Here is a 25,936-nt window from a genome sequence, read left to right on the forward strand (position 1 = left end):
TAAATGACCAGCTAGTACATATTTTAGGCTTTGATAGGCAGTTGACCTTTGTGACAGCTATTCAGCTCTGCTATTGTGGGAAAGCAGCCATAGACAATTCAACAACAAATGGGTGTGGCAGTGTTCCAAGAAAACTTTATTTAGGGAAGTAGGTGGTATTTGGCCTGCAGGCTGTAGTTTGTGGATCCCTGATTTCTAACAGCCCTTTTCTTTTTATAGGTGAAGGAACAGTCTCAGAGAGTTTAGGTGACGTATGCAGGGTCCTATAGCTGGTGAGGAACAGAGATGAACTCTAGAACTCTAGGCCTCTTGGCACCTAGTAATCTTTTCACCTCCTCCTCATACAAAAGTTACTTAATCCTCTCTGTAATTCTCTGTAGGTGGTTATCATCATCTATTTTGCAGAGGAGGAAACCGGATTAAAGAGGTGAAATAACTTGCCAGAGATCACAGTCAGTCTAGTCATACCATCGTATCTACAACGGATTGGTTCCAGGGCTCACTCAGGATATCAAAATCCAAAGATGCGCAAGTCCCATTGTTGACCCTTTGTATCCTGTGTTCCACAACCGTGGATACAGAGGGCCAGCTGTAATTGGTAGAGCTGAGATTTGACCCTGGTCTGTCTGGCTTCCAAATTCTGTTAGAGTAGAATGCCCCTCTAAAACATGTTTCTTTATATTTGTCTTTCACCATGTTTCCTTGTTGTCATTTAACTTTTTTTTTTTCTGTCTTGCTATCTGTTTTCAAGAAATGCTTGGTTTCTTAATGTTACATGTTAAATGTTCAACATGTAGCACTAACCATATAAATAGTAATTTTTTCTCATTCAACTTCTGGTTCAGATAGCTATTCAGCTTACTTTCATACTGAACTTTTTAAAAAATAAACTTTTTTTTGTAGTAATTTACATTACAAGACAGTTGCAAAGATGGCACAGAGGGTTCCTCTGTACCCCTCGGCCAGCTTCAGTTTCCCCTAACATACCACCCCGTGGGGCATCTGTCAAACTAAAGTCTTCACTGGCACATTACTGCTCACTGAACTCTGGACTTTATTTGCAATTCCCCAGATTTTCCATCAGTGAGATCCTTTTTCAGTTCCTGCACGCAGTCAAGAATACCACATGGCATTTAGTTGCCATGTGTCTCCTCACTGTCCTCTGGCCTGTGGAAATTTTCCAGCCTTTCCTTATCTTTCACAGCCTTGACAGTTGAAGCAGTACTGGTCAGGTGTTTTGCAGGATGTCCCTCAGACCGACTTTGTCTAAAGTATTACTCCTGATTAGACTGGACTAAGAGGTTTTCAGGTTACTACCGAGGTGAAATGTTTCTCTTATCATATAGCTGGAGGTATGTGATATCCACAGGCTATCACTAGTGATGTTAACCAGCCTAGAGAAATGTGCACAGATCAAAAATAAAAAATAAACGAAGGAATGTTCACAGATCATAAGTGTACAACTCAGTAAACTGTTGCAATGTGAACTTTCCCTTCAGGTCATAAAGTAGAATAATTATGTGTACCTCGAACCCTCTCTCTTTCTCAGGGGTAACCACTATCCTGATTGCTAATGCCACGGAGTAGTTTTCTCTCTTTTTGAACTTTATATAATTTGCATGATTAACTGTGTGTTTTGTGTAAAGTATTTGTTTCGTTTGTGAGGTTCAGTTGTGTGTAAGAGTATTTTGTTCATTTTTGTTACGGTATAAACATTCCATTATATGATTAGACCACAGTTTATATATTTATTCTACTGTTGATGGATAGTTTATTTCTAGTCTTTGATTATTATAAATAATATTGTAAATCATTTTTAAAGCAATTTTTATTAGGGCATAGTTGATTTAAAATGTTGTGTTAGTTTCTGCTGTATGGCAAAGTGAGTCAGTTATACATATCCACATATCCACTCTTTTTTAGATTCTTTTCCCATGTACATCATTACAAGTGTTGAGTGGCGTTCCCTGTTCCATACAGTAGGTCCTTATTAGTTATTTATTTTATGTATAGTAGTGTGTATATGTCAATCCCAGTCTCCCAATTTATCCCTCCCCCGCAACCCTGTTTGTTTTCTATGTCTATGACTCTATTTCTATTTATAAATCATTTTTGATGTATATATGAGCATATTTCTATCAGGAAAATATCTAGGATTGCATTTGTTGGGTGGTATAGTATGCTTACATTAAACTTCAAAAAATACTGTTAATTTTCCAAAATGGTTTTACCCCTTTACATTCCTACTAGCACTTTAATGTTGTCATTGCTTTTATTTTAGCCTTTCTAATGGGTGTGTATGGTGATTTTAATTTGCATATCCTTGAGGAGGTAGAATGACAGTTTTATTTCTAGCTTTCCAATCCCTATACGTCATTTCTTTATTTTTCTTGCTTTATTGAACTGGCTGGGGCCTTCAGTACAGTATTGGGTAGAAATGATAATAGTGAGTATCCTTATCTTTCCGACTGCAGTGGGAGAGTTTTCAACAAGATGATGGGGGCAGTGGGAGAGTTTTCAACAAGATGATGTTTGCTGTAGGTTTTTAGTAGATACTCTTTAGCATATTGAAGGAAGTCCCTTAAGATCCTAGTTTGGGGAAAGGGTTTTTTGTTTTTGTGTTTTAAATGAATAATTGAATTTTATCAAATCCCTTTCTACTTCATTCTGTTAATGCTCTGAATTATATTGATTGATTTTCTGAATGTTAAACCAGTTTTGCATTCTTGGAGTAAACTTACTTTGGTTAGAATGTATTATCTTTTCTTTTTAATATGTTGTTGGATTTGATTTGCTAGTATTTGGGGTTTTACATCTGTGCTCACGAGAGTTTGGCCTGTAATTTTCCTTTCTTGCGATGTTCTTGTCAGGTTTTGGTATCAAGATGACGCTGGCCTTGTAAAACGCGTTGGGAGGTGTTGCCTCTTTTTCTGTTCCCTGGAAGAGTTTATGTAAGCTTGGTCTTATTTCTTGTTTAAATGATTAGTAGAATATTACCAGTGAAGCTATTCAATCTTGGAGTTTTCATTGTGGGAAGGTTTTAAATTAAGTTTCAATTTCTTTATCAGATTTAGGACTACTCAGATTTTCTACTTAGTCTCATGTCAGTTTTGGTAAGTTGTGTTTTTCTAGGAAATTGTGCACTTCATGCACATTTTCCAATTTATTGCTATAAAATTTTTCATAATATCCTCTTATCTTTGTAATGCTCGTTGCATCGGTAGTGATTTTACCTTTCCATTTCTGATATTATTTGATATTATTATTTCTCTCTGTTATTCTTGATCAGTTTTGCTACGTAGGGACTAATCAATTTTATTAATGTTTTCAAAGAACTGACTTTTGTCTTTGTCAATCCTTTGTATATTAATATCTTATTTCTTATTTCATTAATTTTGCTGACTGCATCTCTTTGAGTTTACTTTATTGTCACTTTTTCCTGACTTGAGATGATTACTTAGATTATAGATTTTTCAGCCTTTCTTATTTTCTTCACATCCCTTTAGGTGTATAAATTTCCCGTTAAACATAGCTTTAAGTTCATTCCACAAGTTTGAATATGTTGTGTTTTCATTAATATGCAGTTCAAAATATTTTGTGATTTCTTCTTTGACCCATGGATTGTATAGAAATGTATTCCTTCATTTCCAAACATTGGGGGCTTTTTTAGTAATCGTTTTAATGTAGTTTATATTTTAATTCCACTATGATCAGAGAATATACTCTATACGAGTTCAGTCATTTGAAATTTATTGTGATTTGTTGTGTGTCCAGCATATAGTTTATCTTGGGAAATATTCCATGTATACTTGAAAATAATATGTATCTCTCCTATATATTTTTTGCCATTGTTGCCATTTAGTACTATATATATAATTAGGCAAAAACTGTTAATCTTATTCAAATCATCTATACTCTTATGAAGTTTTTGGTTTCCTTATTCTGTTAGTTACTGAGAGAGAGATGTTAAAATTCCTTACTGTGGTAGGCAGAGTTCCGAGAAAGTTTCCAAGATTCCCATCCTTGTGGTACAATGATAGCCTCCTCTTAAATATGAGTGGTACTATGGATATAATTTGGAGAAGGCAGTGGCACCCCACTCCAGTACTCTTGCCTTTTAGTCCTGTGATTAGGTCATATCATATGACAAAAGGTGAAGGGGTTTTACAAATGTAATGAAAGTCAAAAATTAGTTGTTTTTGAATTAATTATTAATCAAAAGGGAAATTATCCTGAGCAGGTCTGACCCAGAAGGAACTTAAAAGGAACTGGGCCCTTCCAGAAGTCAGAGAGATTCAAAGCATGAGTATCTCTCCTGTTGGCCATGAGCAAGCAAATTGGCTTGTTGTGGAGAGGGCCAGCTGATAGGGAATGGCAGATGGCTTCTCAGAGCAGAGAGCTTCAATCCTACAACTGCAAAGAACCGCATTCTGCCAGCAACCAGTGAGTCTGGAATAGAACCCCAAGTAAAGGCTGCATAAAATGAGCTAGCAGCCCCAGTTAACACCACGAGATTTCAGCCTCGTGGGACCTGAGTGGAAGATCCAATTGAGTCAGGCCCAGAATTCTGACCTGCAGAAACTGTAAAATAGTAAATGAGTGTTGTTTGACACTTCTAATATTGTGGCAGTAGAAAACTAATATTCCCATTATAATTATAGTCTTTTTTTCCATTTTAATTCTGTCATTTAAAAAATATATTTTGAAGCTGTGTTACTAGATGTACAAAACTATTATTTGTACAAAATAATGTACAAATTATAATGTACAAAACATTATAACTAAAGTTATAATGCCTGTGTAGTGACTTTGACCTTTTTTCCTTTACGGAAAGTCTTCCATTACCTCAAATAATGCTATTTGCCTTCAAGTCTATTTTGTATGATTTTAGTAGAGCTGTTTTAGTTTTCTGTGTTGACATCTTTAGGATATGCCTCTTGTATATAATTGTGTTCTGTTTTTCATCTGGTCTGTCAGTCTGTTTTTTAACTAGATTATTTAGTCTGTTTATATTTAATATAATTACTAATACATTTGAATGTAAATATACTATGTTGCTGGGAAGCCCAGGTGTTTCCGTGGTAAAGAATCCACCTGCTGATGCAGGAGACGCGGTTTGATCCCTCGGTCGGGAAGGTCCCCTGGAGGAGGAAATGGCAACCCACTCCAGTATTCTTGCCTGGAGAATCCCATGGACAGAGGAGCCTGGTGGGCTACAGTCCTTGGGGTTGCAAAGAGTCAGACAGGACTGAGCGACTGAGCAGGCATGTGTGCATACCTTGTTTCTGCTTTTTATTGGTGCTACCTAAGCAGGTGTTCCTTCTTTTGCATTCTTCTTAATTATCTTTTATTCCATACCCTTTCCTTTCTTATTTAACGTCTTCTTTTAGTGATTAGTCTAGAAATTAAAATATGTATATCTGACATAATTAAAGTCTATTGTAAAATTAGTATTTTTACCACTTCCTGAACAATGAAAGATCCTTAAAATACTTTAATTTCAATTCCCTCCCTCTTATCTTTTGTAGTATAGTTTTATGGTTTTAGTTTTCAACATATTTTATGTCTTTGAAAACATTATTACTCTTTTATATGTTCAATATGATTTTAGATTTAACTCCATATTTACCTCTTCTATTGCATTTTATTTCTTCCTGTATCTTCCGGCTTCCATCTGGGGTAATTTTTCTTCTCCCTGAAGAATTCCTATTAGTATTTTTTTTTTTTTAAATGAGGGACTGCAACTGCTGAATTATTTTCAGATTTTTTATTTTTTTGGTTGAAAAATGTATTTATTTCATCTTTACTTTTGAAGTATAAATTCACTGAATATAGAATTCTAGTCAGCAGTTGCTTTTTTTTTTCCCCAGCACTGAAGATGCTATTCCAGCTTCTGTTATTCTGTTGGTAATTTAACTGTCATTCCTCTGAAAGTGACTGTGGCTTTTCCCCTTCTCTGGTTGCTTTTAAGATTTCTCTTTGTCTTTGATTTTCAGCAGTTTTCCAGTAATGTGTCTAGGTAACGATTTTCTTTGTAATTATAGTGGTTCTTGAATTGTTTTCATCAATTTTGGAAAACTCTCAACCCTGTGATAATGCTGAAAGCTTTGCTCCGTTTCTCAGCTATGCGTTTGCTTTCAGAATTGGTAGTTGCCTCAAAGACAAGGTAGCTCCAATGGCTAAACTCTCAGTTTCCCTGTTCTGGACCAACCTCCCCCTGCCCAGACCCTGCTGGTTCTCACCGCCTTTGAGGTTCTCCAAAAACCTTGAAACCAATTTTCTGTTCAGTTTTTCTACTTTTAAGCAGAAGGTTTGGCCCAGCAGCCTGGTGTGCCATTGCCAGGAGTGACTCTCTTCTCTTGGTATTTGTAATGATACTTTACAAACATGAAAATCAAATGCTTGGTAATGTCCTCCTAGAATGAACCTACACCTAAGTCCTGTATTCCCCCTTGAGAAGCTTGGTTAAGACTCTTGAACAACATCTGTTTAGAGGACTTCTGGAGAGTTTTTTTAAATAGAGAAGTTTATTAGATTAAGAAAAATGAGCTAAGCTCTTAAGTTTGCAGTGTAATGTGAAAAATTATTGTGGATTTCACTGGTGCCTGCCATTCCTTATTTTACTTAATGCCAGTGCTTTCCCCCTGAAGAGGAAACTGGGGAATTTGCTTGCTCAAGTGCTTCAAATGTTACAGCCAATCTAAAGTGATGTAATGGTTCTCTGAATATTCAGTTCATTTCCCTATATTTCAGCAAGTACCTTTTAGGCAGAATTCAGTTGGTCTAAAATTGTTTCATTGGCTAGCGGATACATTGGAATTCCTTCTTAGATTAAGGCTATCATTGTTTCTTAATTTGCTTTTTTGTGTCTCTGCAGAGGGTGCTCGAGAGGAAGACCTAGATGCTGTGGAGGCTCAGATCGGCTGCAAGCTTCCTGATGATTATCGGTGTTCCTATCGTATCCACAATGGGCAGAAGTTAGTTGTTCCTGGGTAAGATGTTCACTGTTTGGGTTATTTTTTATGATACAGAGTATTTTCTAGAATGTAAACAAATTGTAGTTATTCTTAACAGATTAAAGGAATATGAGAATTTCCTCTCGTTTGTTGTAGCAATCCATAAGACAAAATATAAAGCTTGAATTTGATTTTGCCAAAATAGATTATGTCTCAAAAGCATCATTTCTATCAATACATCTTTATAGTTTAAATGAAGTCTGGTTGGAGGTGGGGCTATGGGACATGAGATAGGGGGGTGTGTGTGTGTGTATATATATAATTTAACTAGAACTGTTCTGAATCCTTGAAATGTTTTCCTTGTTACAGGCCAGGTAAATTGTTTGGGAGAACTTGTTGTAAATTCTGTGTATCATACATCTAAAAAGTAATTTGCTCAGAGCTACGTGTACTTAACCAAAGAAAATCTAGTTTTGTCCTATTCAAGCGTAGCCTATCATTGAATAGCCTAATTTAAACTTACTTCCAAAAGATATGAAGTAGTCACTGTGGGTCCTTTTGGTAAAAGCGGAACATACAGTAGCTGTCAAATTCACTCCTAGTTTTAAAAGGTCTGTTTTTTGAATGATTCTACTCCTTTTGTTCCCTTATGAAATGAAGCTAATTCAGAGACTGCATTTGTGACATGCTAATAGGAATTTAGGGAGAATTTTGCATTGTTCTTGTTAGAATTTGATATCTCTATGTGTGTGAAACATCATGAGACTCTTTTACCATTTTAGATCAGAGTTGAGTGAGTACAGGCAATCTAGAAGGTGATCAATCATACTGAGGTTACTGAGGTTCAGATGTCAAATACTGGGCAGTTAGAACTAGATAAGCCTAAATCACTGGTTTTTGGTTTTATTTTTCTACTGTTGTTTTCCTGTCATGCTGCAACTTGACAAAAAGGAAAAATTGTCATATTTCAAGAACAAACAGGAGAGAACTGTACTAAAGGAGTTGCTCAGACTTGACATGACAAACAGGTCATGAGTTCAACGCAGGGATTTTTATCTGTCCACAGCTCAGTGAGACTTAGGATGAGACTCTTGCAAAGACTGAAACCTGTGTTGTTCTCGTTTGTCTACCATGAGATGAGTTTAGACACCAGACATCCCAAGTTTTTGAAAATTTGAACAGGGTTTAAGCTGATCTCCATTTATTCTGCCGGGTAGGATAGAGTAAGCTAAAGGTTGTATCAAGATAAAAGTATCAGAGAGAATATACTCCTTTAAACATAAAATTAGTCATATATATATATAGCAAAATGCTGGCAAATTATGGCAAGATAGGTTTTTGAAAGCAATAAAACTATTTTTCTTTTTAAAAGGTTTACATTTAGACATTTAGGCTTTTAATTTAAATCATAATCTTTCCACTCAAGAGTTTGAATTTAAGATATATAGAAATTGTAGTGTTTCATGTACTTCTGCTTTTGAATTGACATGGTAATCAGTTTTCATAAAGTTGTCAGTGTGAAATTAGTACTTATCAAAAGGTTGCAGTTGACTAAATTTTTGAGTTTGTGTTCTCAGGTTGTTGGGAAGCATGGCGCTGTCTAATCACTACCGTTCTGAGGATTTGTTAGATGTCGACACGGCTGCTGGAGGCTTCCAGCAGAGACAGGGACTGAAATCCTGTCTCCCTTTAACTTTCTGCATACACACTGGTCTGAGTCAGTACATAGCGGTGGAAGCTGCGGAGGGCCGAAACAAAAATGAAGTCTTCTACCAATGTCCAGTAAGTGGGAAGTGTGTTGAAAGGTGGCTTTCAGATGTGTCATGATAAAATGTGCATTAGGAATTTTCAAGACTGTGGAATGAGTATAGAGCATTATGCAATTTGGTTATAGATCTATCTAACTAGAGGGCTAATATTCTGATTTAATGGCATAAAATACTAAAAGAAAATTTCACCAGTGGACAAACAGTGCAAACGATTGTACGTACAGAGGGGAAGCTGTGATTTGTATTGAGGCATTTTAAGTTTGAGAAAAACTAATGAGCTGCTTGCTGAGGTGATTAATTGTAATATCAATTTCTAACTTTAAAAATCTAACATTTGCACATCATTTGATTCAAGTTCTGAGTGCAGTGGAAACTTCCTAAACTCTTTCTTCAGCATGTATTTGGGTTAGTGAAAAATATAGATCCTTTTCAGGAAGTTTTTGTTAAGATTTTTGTGTACGCACAGAATATCATGTTATTTGGTCGCATTCTTATTTCTTCAGTTCTCAGTCATTCCTCAGTTACAGACCTGCTGCTTTTGTTTTTGTCTGGATGTGAACTTTTAACTTAAAAGAGGAATTTAAAATAGAAAATATTTTTCTTAGTTATCTGAGACATGTGACTCTATATAACATTTAAATTATTTAAAGAACTTTCATTGCTTTTAATTTTTTTCTAAGCATTTGCATATCTTTATGTCATTTTTGACTTGATAGTTCTGTAAGGTTGTAGGATAATGACTTGGCCTCTTATTTCCTGAGAGAAGCGATTAATCTAGAATTGTTCAGGTCCATTGACTGAATCCAAAGCCCTGTCTTCTAGGTCCATAGGTCATAGTATCATCTCATAGTTTTAACATCCTAATTGTTCTCTTAAAGGATCATTTTTTTTTAGTTCATTTGAACACTGAGAGCAGTGTATAAGCATTTTAACTGTTTTTGAGAAGTGCTTGGCGTTCTTCTAAGGGCTTGATAGGAAGAGCCTAAATACAGAAACCATAAAACCAGAAACTGAAAAGTATGAGGACTGTCTAAGTATTGTTCAGAGCACTTAAGTTATTGTTGTCTGTTTTGCCTTGTCCCCAGGGAAGGATACAGTGAATAATAATAAATTAAATAAAATGTACCGTATTCAATTATAATATTCTTTTTCTCACCTAGGACCAAATGGCTCGGAATCCAGCTGCTATTGACATGTTTATCATAGGTAAAACAAAAGTCTTCTTTTCTCCCTTTTTCCTTCTGGTCAGAAACATTAAGTTAGTAAAAACTTGTCTGCTACTTGATCAGCTAGCAATTTTATATTTGTATTTCTTAGAGCTTGTTGGTTCATAAAGTACTATAACTATGTTTCTTTAGAATAACCCTTATACTTCATTTGACTTGGGTTTCTACTTGGAAAAAAGCCATGCCCTATACATCCTCGTTCTCTCAGGATTCTTCTGTAGAACAGTGAAATATATGGAATAGCTAGAAATGTGTATATAGTTCCCTTATACACACATGCATTTCCGGTCGATCATATTAATACATAATTAGAGAGATATGAAATAACTATACTTGTTCTCTTCTAGTGCCAGTGCTGTAGTAAAGTACTGATAAGTCACACCAGAGACCTCAAACCAGCAGTCTTCAGAGACCAGTATAAACTGGGCCTTATAAACTGCTTGGCACACCTGATTTTTCTTGGTCTTAAAAGGGTATTTCTCATAGGATTTTTTTTTTAAACTTTTTATTAAAACCAATTAACAATGTTATGATAGTTACAGGTGAACAGTGAAGGGACTCAGTAATACATATACATCTCATAGGATTTTGAGAACAATTCAGTCTGTATACAAGAGCATCTCACCCCTTTGTTGTTCATTCATTCTTGTTTTGCTTAGATTTTGCTCAAGTAAGACAAGCGTCCCAACTATCTATCCTGCTTTTTAGAGGTATTTCTGGCACATATTAAACATCCTCATGTGTTAATAGTGAAGGGGCCTTCCAGACTAAGTCATCTATAATTGTATCTCCTAATTGGAATCTTGAGCAGAGTATAAGTTTCTGTGAGGTCAGACTATGGCATATTCTAGGTTTGTATGTTCAAGTTATGGCATGTTCTAGATTTAATAAATAACCTGTACAGCCACTATGGAGAACAGTGTGGAGATTCCTTAAAAAACTGGGAATAGAACTGCCATACGACCCTGTAATCCCAGTGCTGGGCATATACCCCAAGGAAACCAGAATTGAAAGAGACGTGTACTCCAGTGTTCATTGCAGGACTATTTACGATAGCTAGGACACGGAAGCAACCTAGATGCCCATCAGCAGATAAATGGATAAGGAAGTTGTGGTACATATACACAATGGAATATTGCTCAGCTATAAAAAGGAACGCATTTGAGTCAGTTCTAATGAGGTGAAATAACCTGGAGCCTATTATACAAAGTGAAGTAAGTCAGAAAGAGAAAGACAAGTACTGGATATTAATGCATATATATGGAGTTTAGAAACTGAGTACCAACGATCCTACATGCAGGGCAGCAAAGGAAACATAGATGTAAAGAACAGACTTTTGGACTCAATGTGAGAGGGCAACGGTGGGGTGATTTAAGAGAATAGCATTGAAACATGTACATTACCATGTGTAAAATAGATGACCAGTGCAAGTTTGATGCATGAAGCAGGGCACCCAAAGCTGGTGCTCTGGGACAACCCAGAGGGATTAGGTGGGGAGGGAGGTGGGAGAGAGGTTCAGGATGGGGGGGACACACGTATGCCTGTGGCCGATTCATGTTGATGTATGGCAAAAGCTATCACAATATTGTAAAATAATTATTCTCCAATTAAAATAAATAAATTAATTTTTTTTAGCAAAAGAAAAACACAGGGCCAGAGTGAGCCATTAATAGACATTGGGAAAAGAGAAAACTGGGTTGGATGGCATCACTGAGTCAGTGGACATGAGTTTGAGCAAACTCTGGGAGATGGTGAAGGACAGGGAAGCCTGGTGTGCTGCGGTCCATGGGGTCACAGAGTTGGACACTGCTTAGTGACTGAACAACAACAATTGCAGTTTACCTGCTCTCAACTGATACCTTTAAATTTTTAAAGCTGTATACTATCAGACTCAAGCTTAAATTGTATCTTCGATCATTCCCTAAGTAGAATTGTAAGTAAATACAGACTGTAAATTCAGCATCAGACTTTCAATGTGGTAGGTTAATAGAAACCATATTATGAAGAAATTCACTGAACAACATTGAATCGGGGACTAATTAATATATTCTAGGCACTGAGATGTATTAACAGTAAATGGTAGGGGTCTGAGAAAGTTATTATGTTGTATTACCTAGATGAGGCAACATAATTCACGCGAATACTTGCTATTGCTCTAATCACTAGGTCACAGATATATGGTCTGGACTAGACTATTCCAGTCCTGCGTCTCTGCTTCAAGTTGGCCACTGAGAATATGGAGGACATTCGAATCTGTAGTAGCACAGCTGGGCTGTGTGTGTTAGTCGCTCAGTCGTGTCTGACTCCTTGTGACCCCATGGACTGTAGCCCGCCAGGCTCCTCTGTCCATGGAATTTTGCAGGCAAGAATACTGGAGTGGGTGGCCATTCCCTTCTCCAGCGGATCTTACCAACCCAGGGATCAAATCTGGGTCTCCTACATTGCAGGCGGATTCTTTACCGTCTGAGCCACCAGGGAAACTGCTTTGGGATTATCCTGATGCCCAGAACTCCACAGTGCTGTACCCCTATTAAATGTCCAGACTGAGACTGGCTTCTACCAGAATTTTGTGCGTGAATCAGAATTTGCCTAGTAGACCAGCGATATACCTTGTTCATCTGAGGATAGCTGCTGATATCTTTTTCTGTAGTTTCTTCCTAGACATGGCTATATCTCCTTTGTTCTGTATGTTCTAGGATTTATAGACAGAAGGCTTTTCATTCTTGTACCAGAACCAATTAAAATTTAAAAGTTAACTGTTTAGTTTTTAAGTGTTAAAAAGTAGTTTAAAGGAAGTTGGAGGATTCCCTAGCAAGGTAGTTAGGGAATATGATTGCTAGAATTGAGGATAGAAATTTACCTAGGATTTGTAGATGACATCTATAAATGTTTCCAGTTTTGATATCACTAGATAGCACTATGAAGCATAGAGAAATTACAGTTTTTTCCTAGTTTCCTGTGTAGGTTTTAAACCTATTTGTCCTTTTCTCTTTTCTTGCCCCCTTCCTTGTTTATAGGTGCTACTTTTACTGACTGGTTTACTTCTTATGTCAACAGTGTTGTATCAGGTGGCTTCCCTATCATCAGAGACCAAATTTTCAGGTATTTCACTCAGATCTTTTTGGTTTGGAATGATTATAAATCAGAAAAAAACATTAGTTACACATCATGAGATGTTTCCCAGGAAGGTTAATAACAGAACCTCTCATCTTGAATCTTATTATCTTATTCTCATTTTAAAGCCAAAACATCCAAACAGTTCAACGACCAGTATTTTTTTCATCTTGAAGAATCAAGAGGAAAAACTGATTTTGCTTTAGGGGCTATGGCTTTATAGTAGTTATATGTTGGGGGGTGGGCAGGAGAGCTATTACCAATTAATAAATATATTGTGACTAGCAAGGCAGTAACAGTTGACTCCTGGAAAATGTTATTTATTTTCTCTGTAACATTTCACGTATTATAAATGGTATTAGAGGTAATCTTGGTTCACAGTGGCCTGGTTGGCAGAAATGATAGATTAATTATACATTAGAGGCCTCTAGAATAACATACTAACACACTTTTATTGTCAGAGACACCATTTAAAGGGCATAGCTGGGTTTTCAGATGTTCCAAGTTTCCTTAGCTCTAAAAACTGAAATAAACTGTTTTTAGTTTTCCAGGTTAGTTACTAATCCATTATTTGAACCACTGATCATTGAACATTGACTGCTATCATTACTGATGCAGAGTCTTCAAAATTTTCTAATTTGTTTGTTTTTTAAGTTTAATAAGGTCCCAAATATTTACATTTTTTATCCTAAGGTAAAATATAAACTATTATGCATTGTATCTTTAAAACATATCTTGCAGAATTGAGGTTTGTTGATTTTAAAATGTTTAATTTTTTAAAATTACCTAGATATGTTCATGATCCAGAGTGTGTAGCAACGACTGGGGATATTACAGTTTCAGTTTCCACATCATTTCTGCCAGAACTTAGCTCTGTACATCCACCCCATTATTTCTTCACATACCGAATCAGGTGAGAATTTTAAATGGGGATGCTTTTTAAAATTGTGGGATATAGCTCATGGATGTGTTATTATCGCCCTATTTGATATGATATAAAAAACACATTTTGAAAAGCAGCTTCTTGCTAAAGTGTGGGGGTAAGTGGATAGCAAAAAAATTTTCTACAATGTAGTGTTCATAAAGTACCTTGAGTTTATATTAACCTAACTTTAAGTTGTTTCTTCAATATAAGTATCGTGCCCAGTACTTTGAGAGGTGGACCGCTAAGTTGGAATCATCATGAAAGTTCAGTATTAGAGTTAGGATGCATTCTAAAAGCTATGAATAATTTCCCTGGTGGTCCAGTGATTAAGACTCTGTGCTCTCAATGCACTGGATACAGGTTTGATCCCTGGTCAGGGAACTAAGATCCCACATGCTGCACAGTGTGGCCAAAAAAAAAGCTATGAAATTGCTCAACATAAAACTATGCATTTAAGTTTTAACTTGCTTGTCTATAGTTAGTTAAAAGTGTAATAAGTATTATTTGAATACAGCCTCTATAATTAGACATAGTGCTGAGCAAGCCCTGGATTTGGTTGAATAAAAAGCATATTAAATTCACTTTAATTAGTACTCTGTACTAATTAATGAGGTAAAGATAACTCATTACCTTAAGATATTAAGATATATTTTTTGTTTTTAGATGTATTTTTAAATACTTTATGATGTATATATTTTTACAATGCCTGTATATACATATGTATACATACTGGAAATAATGGTAACGTATACTTAACCAGGAAGCATTCTAGGATTTTGGTTTTGTATCCAGCTGTGATGTCTAGTTACATATATTCAGTTGAGTTTGTTTTAATTGTTTAATTTACATTTGCCTAGGATTGAGATATGCTTAAAATAATAACACCTATACATGCTTATAGGGTATTCTAAATGAAAATGAGTCAGCAGATTCTCAGAAAAAAGAGGGAAATAACAGTATTGGAAAACAGAGTCAAGGGACAATCCTCGTAACTGAACAGTAGATGCACGAAATAGTGATATTTTGCTCTGAGCTTTCTAGAAGCTAATGGAGAAAAGGGAAATGGGCTGCATAGCCTTGTAGTGAAAAAAAGACTCCATTTTTTTACAGCAGTTTTTCATGGCACTATATTCTAGAATGTGTTTCCCACATTGGTCATTTGAACATAAGATTGTTGGCACCACTGTGTTTGTAAATTTTTGTGTTGCCCTTTCTATTGTTATTCCTAACTGACAGTCAAGTGTGTAAACTGAAGGAAAGCATTTCTGTGGGTGGAGTCCAGCCAGTATCTTTGAGAGCTTACAGGAATAGATGATTTTCACAGACTTTGGGTTGGGTTTCTTAATTTACTTTAGAAATCTCTTTCACCATCTTAGCTCAAATACTATAGCTCTTAAACAGAAGAAACCAATGTGTCTCACCCCTTTTTCTCCAGGATTGAAATGTCAAAAGACGCCCTTCCTGAAAAGGCTTGTCAGTTAGACAGTCGTTACTGGAGAATAACAAATGCTAAAGGTGATGTGGAAGAAGTTCAAGGACCTGGAGTAGTTGGTATGTAACCCAAGATTTGAGTTTAAACATCAGTTGCTTCTGAGACATTTTGGAGAATATATATGTGATACATATAATTGCTTGGTAAATACATGATGTAGTAGTGGATAAGACGGCATCTTTTTAATGGCTGTATTTCAGTGTGAAAGATACCATAGATTCTGGATTCTTCTCCTAACTATAATACAATAAATATAATGTATAAAGGTCATTATTTCATCAGTTTAGTACCTTAAACATGAACTTTTCTAAAAGGATAGCGAACTCAACTATTCAGGGGTTGAATTTCCATTCTGTGCATCACATGGGTTTCTTGCTTTCACTTCTTATTTGTTTTAGCTGGAAAATTATTCATTATCATATTCTATAGGCTTACAAGGTACGGACAGAAAAAGAAAATAAATTTCATACTGCTCATCTTTTTGAATTTCAGGGGAAATGTTAAAATTAATAGCAGATTTTATTGTCAAACATCTCTAGCCTCTGATTACAGTTGACATTTGGCTTGTTTCTGAGCCCTCAGATTCTTCAGTCTTTTGTTGTACTTCAGGAAAATATTATTACTTAAGCAATGCAGTTCAGTTACTGGTCCTAAGCATATGTAGGATTCAGTTTAAATTTGTTTTACTTAATTGCCACAAGTAGAGTCAAAGTCTACCTCTCTTTTTAAGGAATGACTAAGGGTCTAGTGCTAAAGAACTTTATTAAAGTTGTAATTCTTTTTCAGGCATTTTTTCTGTTGGGTAAGACCTCTCTCCCTTGTGACTGCACTTTGGGCTAAATGCTGAAGACCCATCTTCAGGGTTTTATGTTTTAGTCTCTTGCTACTTTTGAACATTTAAATTATCGTTATCTTTGTTTGAATTAGAGTCTGTGACAGTTTTTATTACCCGTGTCTTAAAGAGTGTGTCTTCAATGCCTCTCCTTTTTTGGTTTTTATTCTGATACTAGATATCATTACCCACCCCCCCACCCCCTGCCAGGCATATACACTGTAAGGAATTCAGAGGCTACAAAAAAATGTCAAAATACTCATAATCCCATCACTGTTACCATTTTGTTACATTTCCCTTAAAAATTGTTTCTAATTATGCATTTACTTTAATACAGTTTAAAGAGGACATGTTTTATTTGCTATAATGAAGAATTAAATTTTATACTTTGATTTATTGTTGCTGTTTTCTTTGCAGGTGAATTTCCAATCATCAGCCCAGGCCGGGTATATGAATATACAAGTTGTACCACATTCTCTACAACATCAGGCTATATGGAAGGATATTATACTTTCCATTTTCTTTACTTTAAAGACAAGATCTTTAATGTCGCCATTCCCCGATTCCATATGGCATGTCCGACATTCAGGGTGTCTATAGCTCGATTGGTAGGTTAAAATTTCCTCTGGTGCTGATTTACATGACTTTGTAGAATGAATTCCACAGGAGGTCTTACAAATAGTTTGTAAATGGTATTTCAGAGAACCCTAGCGATTTTGAGGGAGATATCTTTGGGGGGATGGGGGGATATGTGAATACATTGGGTGGGAGTAGACAGTAAGTAAACTAGGCTCCATATTCTTTAATCAGAGTAACTCTACTGTTATCTTTTTGTTGTTTTTGTTTGTTTTAGAGAAACTGTTTTTTAGAGCAGTTTCAGATTCATAGCAAAATTGAGCAGAAGGTACAGAGATTTCCCATGCTTCACATGCATAGACAAGCCCATTATCAGTATCTCCCACCAGAATAGTACCTTTGTTACAATTGACGAACCTACCTTGACACACCATTATCGCCCAAAGTCCATAGTTTACATTAGGGTTTACTCTTGGTATTGCATATTCTGTGAGTTTGAATGAATGTATAATGACCTGTATCCTCCAGATAAAGTAGTTACTGGTTGTAAAGGTTCAATGTCTTTTCCAGTTTCTAAAAACAGTTTTGTTGCCTAATGAGAATCACTACACTGGACCAGTTATAGTTGCCTTTATTTCGTGAAGACTGGGGAAACAATTTCTTACTGTGTTTTTGCTAAAATTCCCAATTTTAAAAAATAATACAAATATCCTATAAAATCATTACAAATAAGATTTAATGGGTAGACTTGTACATTTAGTAGTCTCTCTTTGGGATAATTTCCTAACTCAACTAGTCCTATTTTTAAAATCTGATTTCTAGGGTTATGACAGGTATAGCAGTAACCCCAGTCTTACTAGCTATAAAATGATTAAATTTATCATGCTCCAGTAATACAATAGGAATACCATATGAATTGCATATCCAGAATGTAATCAAATCATAGATGTCAGGTATTGAAAAAACAACTCTCTAGCTCCTCGGGTGACCCTGAAGGGTGGGTCCAAATAAGTCTGGGAAGATAGACATGATGTTAACATGACTTAGATACATTCCCAACTCCAGTTTGGAAAGAAAAGGATGTGATGAGACTCTGCCACTAATACTTGTGGTATTTCTGGTGAAAAGAATCTGCAGTCTTAGCTTTGGAAATGAAGTTTAGCTTCCCTCCCAATGTGTATTTCCAACACTGTGAATTTGCTACTTCCTATTAACAGTCTTCCATTTTTGAGTAGCACCATTTCTGTATGAGACTGTTATCATCCTTAAATGTTTGATACAATTTATCAGTGAAGTCATCTAGGGCTAGAGTTCTCTTTGTGGGGACATTTTGAAATATGAATTTTATTTCTTTAATATTCATATTTTCTGTTCCTTATTTCACTTTTGGTAATTTGTGTCTTTCAAGGAATTTGTGCATTTGGTCTAAATATTGGATTTATTTCTATAAAGTTATTTGCAGTATTCCCTTGATAGCCTATAAAACCTGTAGTTACACATAGTGTTTTGTTCTTGATATTGGTAGTTTGCATCTTCTCTTTTGTTCATCACCTTAGCTTAGGGGGTTATCACTTTTATTGATCATTTAAAGGAACAATTTTTGGTTTCACTGTTTTTCTCTATTTGCTCATTTTCTATTTCATTGATTTTTGGAGTTATCTTTATTTCTCTCCCACTTACTTTAGGTTTAATTTGCTATTCTTTTTTTTTTTTAACTTCTTAAAGTAGAAGTTTAGATGATTGATTTTAGACCTTCTAAGCACTGTTTTAGCTGCATTTCACAAATTTTGATTTGTTTTTTTTATTAACATTTAATTCAAAATAATTTCAGATTTCCCTTGTAATTTAATTTTGATCTGTGTATTTTTCTAGAAATGTATTGATTTCCAAATATTTGAAGCTTTTCTAGTTACCTTTTGGTTATTGATTTCTAGTTTTGTTATGGTTAGAAAACTTGCTGTGTATAATTTCAATTTTTTAAAATGTTATAGCCTAGCATTATGGTCTGTCTTGGTAAATGATCCTTGTATATTTGAAAAGAATATGTATTCTGATATTTGGGGAATATTATTCTATAAATGGCAAGACAAATTGATTGTTTTTCAAGTCTTCTTTATATTGACTGATCTTTTTTGTGTATGTGTTTGTTCTCTGAGAGATGATTGTTGTAATCTCCAACTGTAATGATAGTTTTGTCTATTTTTTTAATTCTGAATTTTTATTCTTTTAAATTTGTTTCATGTATTTTAATTATATGCAAATATGTTTAGGATTGTTATATGTTTTTAATGAAGTACTTTTTTTATTGTTCTAAAACCTCTATCTGTGACAATATTCCTTGCCCTGAAGTCGCTATAGATTCCTGACCTAAAGTGTAAAGTGTTGACGTTTGTTTGCGCAGGCAGTTACTATTGAGTCAGTTGATCCAGTTGAGGCTTGTTTTTTGTGTTTGTTAGGGTGGGGATAGAGTAGTCTTGACTTAAGTACAGTAGTTCTCAGACTTTCCAGTCTCATGATCCTCCTAAGCTCTTACAAGTTATTGAGGACTCCAAAGAACTCTTGCTTACATGGGTTATACAACAGTTATCATGTTAGAAATTAAAACTGAGAAATTTTATATTTACTTACTCCTTTTAAAGTTTAAAATTTTTAAATTTATAATTTCCAATTACGGTAATAAACTCATTACATGTTCAACCTACTCTTAACTATGTTCTTACTTATTTAGAGTTTTAGTTTTCTCCCGACCACAGAGAAGCATGTAAAATCTTGATCTCCCTTGTGGAAAATGTTTTCTCTTTCTCCAGGATGAGAACTCAATAAAATTAAATGAGAATTCTGCACTTATTTCTAATCAACATGAAAGAGGCAGTGGGGATTGTATTTCTATTGTGTTGTATTTGTATTGTACTTTTCCTATTTAAAAATTAATTTTCTTGATATAGAAGTTGAGTTGTCCTTATTTGTCCCCTAACTGTGTATTATTCTTAATACTGTTTTTTGTTTTATACTTTGAATGCTGCTTTAAAGATTTTTTGGTTGGTCTTAAGTCTTTTCTTGGTCTAGGTAGTTTCTTTTTGGACACTTTAGAGGCTTCTGCTGCTTATTTATTTCCATTCTTGTCTGTGTGTTCCCTTTTCCATATACTGTTTTTGTATATACACTTTTGTCTGAGATTATCAGCAATCTTCTTCTTTAGCTGCAATTATTTTTTTAAAATAGTTTTTCTGTTCTTTTCTTAAGATAATTAATAATCATACTACCTGGATTTAATGTTTCAGAATTTCCTAAGTTTTAATCGTCTCCCCCTTTTGGAGCTTCTGCTGAATTTTAAAGTCTTTATTTCCCAGAATAAGAAAAATCGAAAGATAAAAGTAACGAAATATGTTATATTTATGTATATTTTCTCTGATTGTTGTTGTTAGTGTTATAATAAATCCTGAGTGACAATTACTCTGACAGATTCTAAAGGACATTTCCTTTCTCCCACATTCGTTACTTTGCTTGCTCAACAGATATTTATTGAGTACCTACTAGGTGCTGGGGAAAATGCAGTGAACAATACAGTGAGAATCTCTGCCTTCAGGGATGTAACGTACAGCATGGTGATTGTGGTTAATAATACTGTATTGCATATTTTGAAAGTTGCTAAGAGAGTAAATTTTAGAAGTTCTCATCACACGAAAAAAGCTCTGTAACTATGTATGGCGATGGATGTTAACTAGATGTATTGTGGTGATCTCTTTGTAATGTATACAGATACTGAATCATTATGTTGTACATCTGAAACTAATATAATGTTGTTTGTCAATTATGCTTCAATAAAAATAAAAAATAAAAGAGAAGAAAGTTGAGGAGATTAAAAAGAAATCTCTGGCTTGGAATTTACATTGTAGTTGGAAGAGACAAAGTGTAGATAATATACACTCCTCACTTACGTCAAGTAGTCATAAGTGCGCTGGAGAAAAATCAGAGTAAGGATGCTAAGAAGTGTACTGTTGGGTTGTTCTGATACAAAGATGTGTGCTGGAAGGCCTTGGTGACAAACTTTGAGTTCATGCTTGAAAGAAGAAGAGGGAAATAGGCAGATGTGTAGCCCAAGGGTGTTCCAAGCAGAACAGCAAGTATAGAGGTGCTGAAGCACTCATGTGCTTGGTGTGTCTGAAGAAGTGCACGGAGTCCAGTGTGGCTGGAGGACAGTGGATAGGGGAGAGTGGTTAGAGGCGCCATCATGGGGCCGTGGGGTGCTGCATATTGCCATGCCATGAAGGCCATGGGGGAAGGATTTCTGCTGCTATCACAGCCCGTTTCCCAGTACTTCCCACAGTAACAGCTAGGTCCTCCTTGCTGTTCAGAATTCTGTCCAGTTATAGTAGGTCCTCTTTTGAGTCTTCAGAAACGTATGAGACAGAAAACCAACAGCAGAGTAAGTCAAGACTCAACTAGAGACATTGCTTAAAAGGAATGGAAGCGTCCAGGAGACGTTTAGATACTGGATGTTCAACATCACTGCTGCCTTATTCTGTTCGTCTTCAACAAGTTAATCTAAAAGTAGAGGCTACTGAAGGGGGTTGTCTTACTAGAACTCTTGTTGACAGTACATAAAAGTTACCAGCAGAGGTCGTAACTTAGTTATATTTTTATATCCTTGTTTCTGTAAGCATGCAGGTTAATAAAGAATTGGTCCACAGTACGTTAATAAATTCAGTAAAATTTTATCTTGGTTGTTAGAAGTGGTTTGTTTGGTACCCTCTGTGAGTTACCAACCACCATGTAAAAAATAACTATTCTATTGACGAAGTACATTTACTGTGAAAACCACATTGAGCATTTTAAAACTCTAGAATCTTAATGTTAACATGTGTATCATGAACATGTATAAAAGTCTGTAAGATTCTATAAAAAAGTATAAAATTCCATGAGAAGTCTATAAAAATTCATACTTGGCATGCCCAGTTGTTTAGATTCTAGGTAAATGAGAATTTGTATTAAAAAAAAAAAAAACACTGATGGAAGTTCTTATCAAAAGATTGTCTTCTCTTTCAAGGAAATGGGTCCTGATGAATATGAAGAGATGGAAGAGGAAGAAGAGGAGGAGGAGGAGGAAGATGATGACGATTCGGCAGACATGGATGAATCTGATGACGATGAGGAAGAGAGGCAGAGGAGAGTCTTTGATGTTCCCATTCGAAGACGCCGCTGCTCTCGCCTGTTTTAGCAAGCCTCTGCTGATGGAAGCCCTGGGATGAATCTAGGCTTTTAAATGGATGTCTCGATAATGTCAATAACTAAACTGTTCTCAGCTTATATTAATAGCAGGAAGACTAGCATGAAATACTGTGCCAGGCCCTGGGTTCTGTGCGATGCTCCTTTAGGAACTGGATTGTTTGGGTTTGTTTTGTGGTTTTGAGGTAGAGGAAGAAACGGGAATCTTTTTTTCTCTTCTAGGAGTTAATGGGAGAATAGTTATCTAGCTAAGGAACAGACATTACTTTATTTAAAAATATTTTATACTTATAAAAATATGGAAACGGAAGGGAATTGGTTTGAAAGAGGATTTAAAATGAATCAGAAATACCTACACAAGGATAGAGAGGAACTATGTGACTGAATGGTTCTGTGAAAAGACGTATAAGTTATTTAGAAATGAACAGAATTTGTAATTAGGCTAATCCATTTAGTGATTGCTATATATTTTGTACCTACAGGGAACTAACTGACTAAATAGCTTGACTGCCAGTTATTTGTCCTTTCTTAGACAATCTATCCTTCAATTTAGAGTTTTCATCACAACCTTGAATTTGAAGCTATCGGTATGGCCTTGACCATAAATCTAGTCTTCAACTCTACCAACTTTGAATTTAATTTAAGGTTTTCAACACTATGACCTTTACCACACTGTTCACAGATGCTTCATTTTTGAAATGTAGTGTGTAAAAGTATGTATTGTGTTTATTAACAAGGTTCTTCACAGTGTCTCATGTAGTCTAAATTTGTAAATACTGCTTCTGTTTTGTTACTTGACTGTCTTAACTTTGTGATAAGTAACATGAATTTTATCTTAAGATCAAGTATGTTTTCCTGAAACATAAAAGTTTTTTTTTTTGTGGTAATTATATATAATTGAGAGTTTGGAAATGAAATCCTCCAAATGTCAAAACCTCACATTTTGAAAACAAATTTTGGTTCCAATCCTGTATTTTGTGTAATTGACTATTTCCCATAAATATATATATATTAATAAGCCTTTGCTCTTAAAATGAAGATAAAATCAGAACTCTTTGGCCTATATTGCCAGAGGCCCATTCAAAGTCATTTTCTGGCTCTAACCAAACCCTGTAATGTATTCTACCTTGCTTTTCCTCCAGAAACAGTTCTTTTGTAGGGAAAACTGTAGAAAGAGGGAAGTATATATAGGATTAAGAAGTTGCCATCAGAAAACTTAAAGGCAAACTTAGCCTTTCATATTGGCTAACAGGAAACATGTCAGAATGTTCTGAAGTGGAGTAAATAGTTTTTCCTACCTTTTTTTTTTTTTTAATAGAGTATTATCAGGGTGCCAAATCCTTCTGTTATGCCTATCCTTAAAAAAAAAAAAAGAAAGAAACCATTGGTTTTTTGAAAAATAAACTTTCCCAATAGAGTACTAACTAAAAGTAGTTAATGTTGGAAGTTAAAGCTGGTTCCAGGATCCCTCACCATTCTTTGCATCTTTCACTTTTCAGAATGGCCTCTTCTTTCTCTCAGTTCCCAGAGAACTCATGATGCCCCACATCTCCCTGTCACCCCATCCAATCCTTGTTCCTCGGAATGCTTAAGGCTCACTTATCCTTGGTTAGAATTCATGTTCTTTTAGTATGTTGACTGAGTTCTTCCTAAGGTGTGATTGATTAGTTGATAACCTCAACTTTTATTTCATTGGCAGAATGTGTATTCACACAGAAAAGGGATCTAAGAGTTGGTCTGACTACTTTTGGTGTAGTGAACCCCATTTCTGGCTCTGAGGTCCCTTCAGAACATCACTTATTTATCTGAAGCTTGATGTATCAGAATGAGGCAGATAGGTAAACAGTAACCAAATAGCTCAGAGTTTTTTCCTCTTGTGAAAAGTCAGAGGTAACTAGCTCATGGCTGATAAGGTGGCCCAGTCTTTTCAACATTCTGGATTGCTTCCATCTTCCTGTTCTGCCATTTGTAGCAGACTTTAAGATCACTCACGGCTTCAGTGTAGCAAGTGCAGTCATACTGTATTCCGGGAAGGATGATGAGAAAAAGGGGAAATTAAATGGAAAGTAAAAAGTCAAGCCTGGAGAGGTAAACCAGCCAGGTCTCTTAACAGGAGATGGGGCAAGAGATGCAGGTATTAACATGGGCAGCATGGAACCCTAGTATGAAGAAATTGTAATGGCCCAAGTAAGACATTCTAAATATAGATGTACAAGCTGGATTTAGAAAAGGCAGAGGAACCAGAGATCAAGTTGCCAGCATCCTTTGGATCATAGAAAAAGCAAGAGAATTCCAGAAAAACCTCTGCTTCATTGACTACGCTAAAGCCTTTGACTGTGTGGATCACAACAAACTGGAAAATTCTTCAAGTGATGGGAATACCAGACCACCTGACCTGCCTCTTAAGAAACCTGTATGCAGGTCAGGAAGCAACAGTTAGAACTGGACATGGAACAACAGACTGGTTCCAAATAGGAAAAGGAATACATCAAAGATGTATATTGTCACCCTGCTTATTTAACTTATATGCATAGTACATCATGAGAAACGCTGGGCTGGAAGAAGCCCAAGCTGGAATCAAGATTGCCGGGAGAAATACCAATAACCTCAGATATGCGGATGACACCACCCTTATGGCAGAAAGCGAAGACGAACTAAAGAGCCTTTTGATGAAGGTCAAAGAAGAGAGTGAAAAAGCTGGCTTACAACTCAACATTCAAAAAACTAATCATGGCATCTGGTCCCGTCACTTCATGGCAAATAGAAGGGGAAACAATGGAAACAGTGACAGACTTTTCTTTTCTTGGGCTCCAAAATCACCGTGGACAGTGACTGCAGCTATGAAATTAAAAGCTGCTTGCTCCTTGGAAGAAAAGCTATGACCAACCTAGACAGCATATTAAAAAGCAGAGAAATTACTTTGTTGACAAAGGTCCGTCTAGTCAAAGCTATGGTTTTTCCAGTGTATGGATGTGAGAACTGGACAATAAAAAAGGCTGAATGCCAAAGAACTGATGCTTTTGAACTGTAGTGCTGGAGAAGACTCTTGAGTGTCCCTTGGACAGCAAGGAGATCAAACTAATCAATCTTGAAATCAACCCTGAATATTCACTGGAAGGACTGATACTACTTTGACCACCTGATGAAAAGAGCAGACTCATTGGAAAAGACTGATGCTGGGAAAGATTGAAGGCAGGAGGAGAAGGGGATGACAGAGGATGAGATGGTTGGATGTCATCACCGACTCAATGGACATGAGTTTGAGCAAACTCTGGGAGATGGTTAAGGACAGGGAAGCCTGATATGCTGTAGTCCATGGGGTCGCAAAGAATCAGACACGACGACTGAACAAAATAAGATAATCTACAGGCTTGAATTAGGGCAGTAGCAGTGGGAGGGGAGTGGAGAGAGGATGAAATCGAAGTATCTAAATGATAAAATAGGCAGGAGTTGGTGACTGCATGTGTGGGAGTAGAAGAAACTGAACTTGTTTCCAGGTATAGGACTTCATGAAAAAAAAAATTGCAGGAAAAGCAGTGGAACATTGGAGAAGAGTTAAGATTTGAACACATTTTGAGTTCAGATGTCTGTGGGACATATAGATGAAGATGTCCAGTAATTAGATATGAATATGAAGATCCAAGGAGTGATGGAGAAAAAAGATTTGCAAGTTGACTTGTAAACATATATACAATCAACCCTCAGTATCTGCAAGAGATTGGTTCCAGAACCTCCACAGATACCAAAATCAGTGGATGCTCAAGTCCCTTATAAAAAGTGAAAGTGAAGTTGCTCAGTTTTATCCAACTCTTTTCGACCC

General features: G+C 35.8%; 1 protein-coding gene across 1 annotated transcript in view; it reads left to right on the forward strand.

Annotated features, from left to right (window-relative positions):
• FBXO3 (F-box protein 3) overlaps window positions 1-23,134 on the forward strand; it is a 33,486-nt gene extending 10,352 nt beyond the window's left edge. Inside the window, exons 4-11 of the mRNA XM_027562699.1 lie at window positions 6,878-6,992; window positions 8,534-8,738; window positions 9,886-9,931; window positions 12,969-13,053; window positions 13,856-13,978; window positions 15,426-15,541; window positions 16,732-16,922; window positions 21,938-23,134. Coding sequence (XP_027418500.1) covers window positions 6,878-6,992; window positions 8,534-8,738; window positions 9,886-9,931; window positions 12,969-13,053; window positions 13,856-13,978; window positions 15,426-15,541; window positions 16,732-16,922; window positions 21,938-22,108 — 1,052 coding nt within the window. The 3' untranslated portion in view covers window positions 22,109-23,134. The remainder of the gene's footprint in view (window positions 1-6,877; window positions 6,993-8,533; window positions 8,739-9,885; window positions 9,932-12,968; window positions 13,054-13,855; window positions 13,979-15,425; window positions 15,542-16,731; window positions 16,923-21,937) is intronic.
• Window positions 23,135-25,936: the final 2,802 nt, after the last annotated feature.

This window comes from Bos indicus x Bos taurus, chromosome 15, assembly GCF_003369695.1.
Source record: "Bos indicus x Bos taurus breed Angus x Brahman F1 hybrid chromosome 15, Bos_hybrid_MaternalHap_v2.0, whole genome shotgun sequence".
In the NCBI taxonomy this organism is placed as follows: domain Eukaryota; kingdom Metazoa; phylum Chordata; class Mammalia; order Artiodactyla; family Bovidae; genus Bos; species Bos indicus x Bos taurus.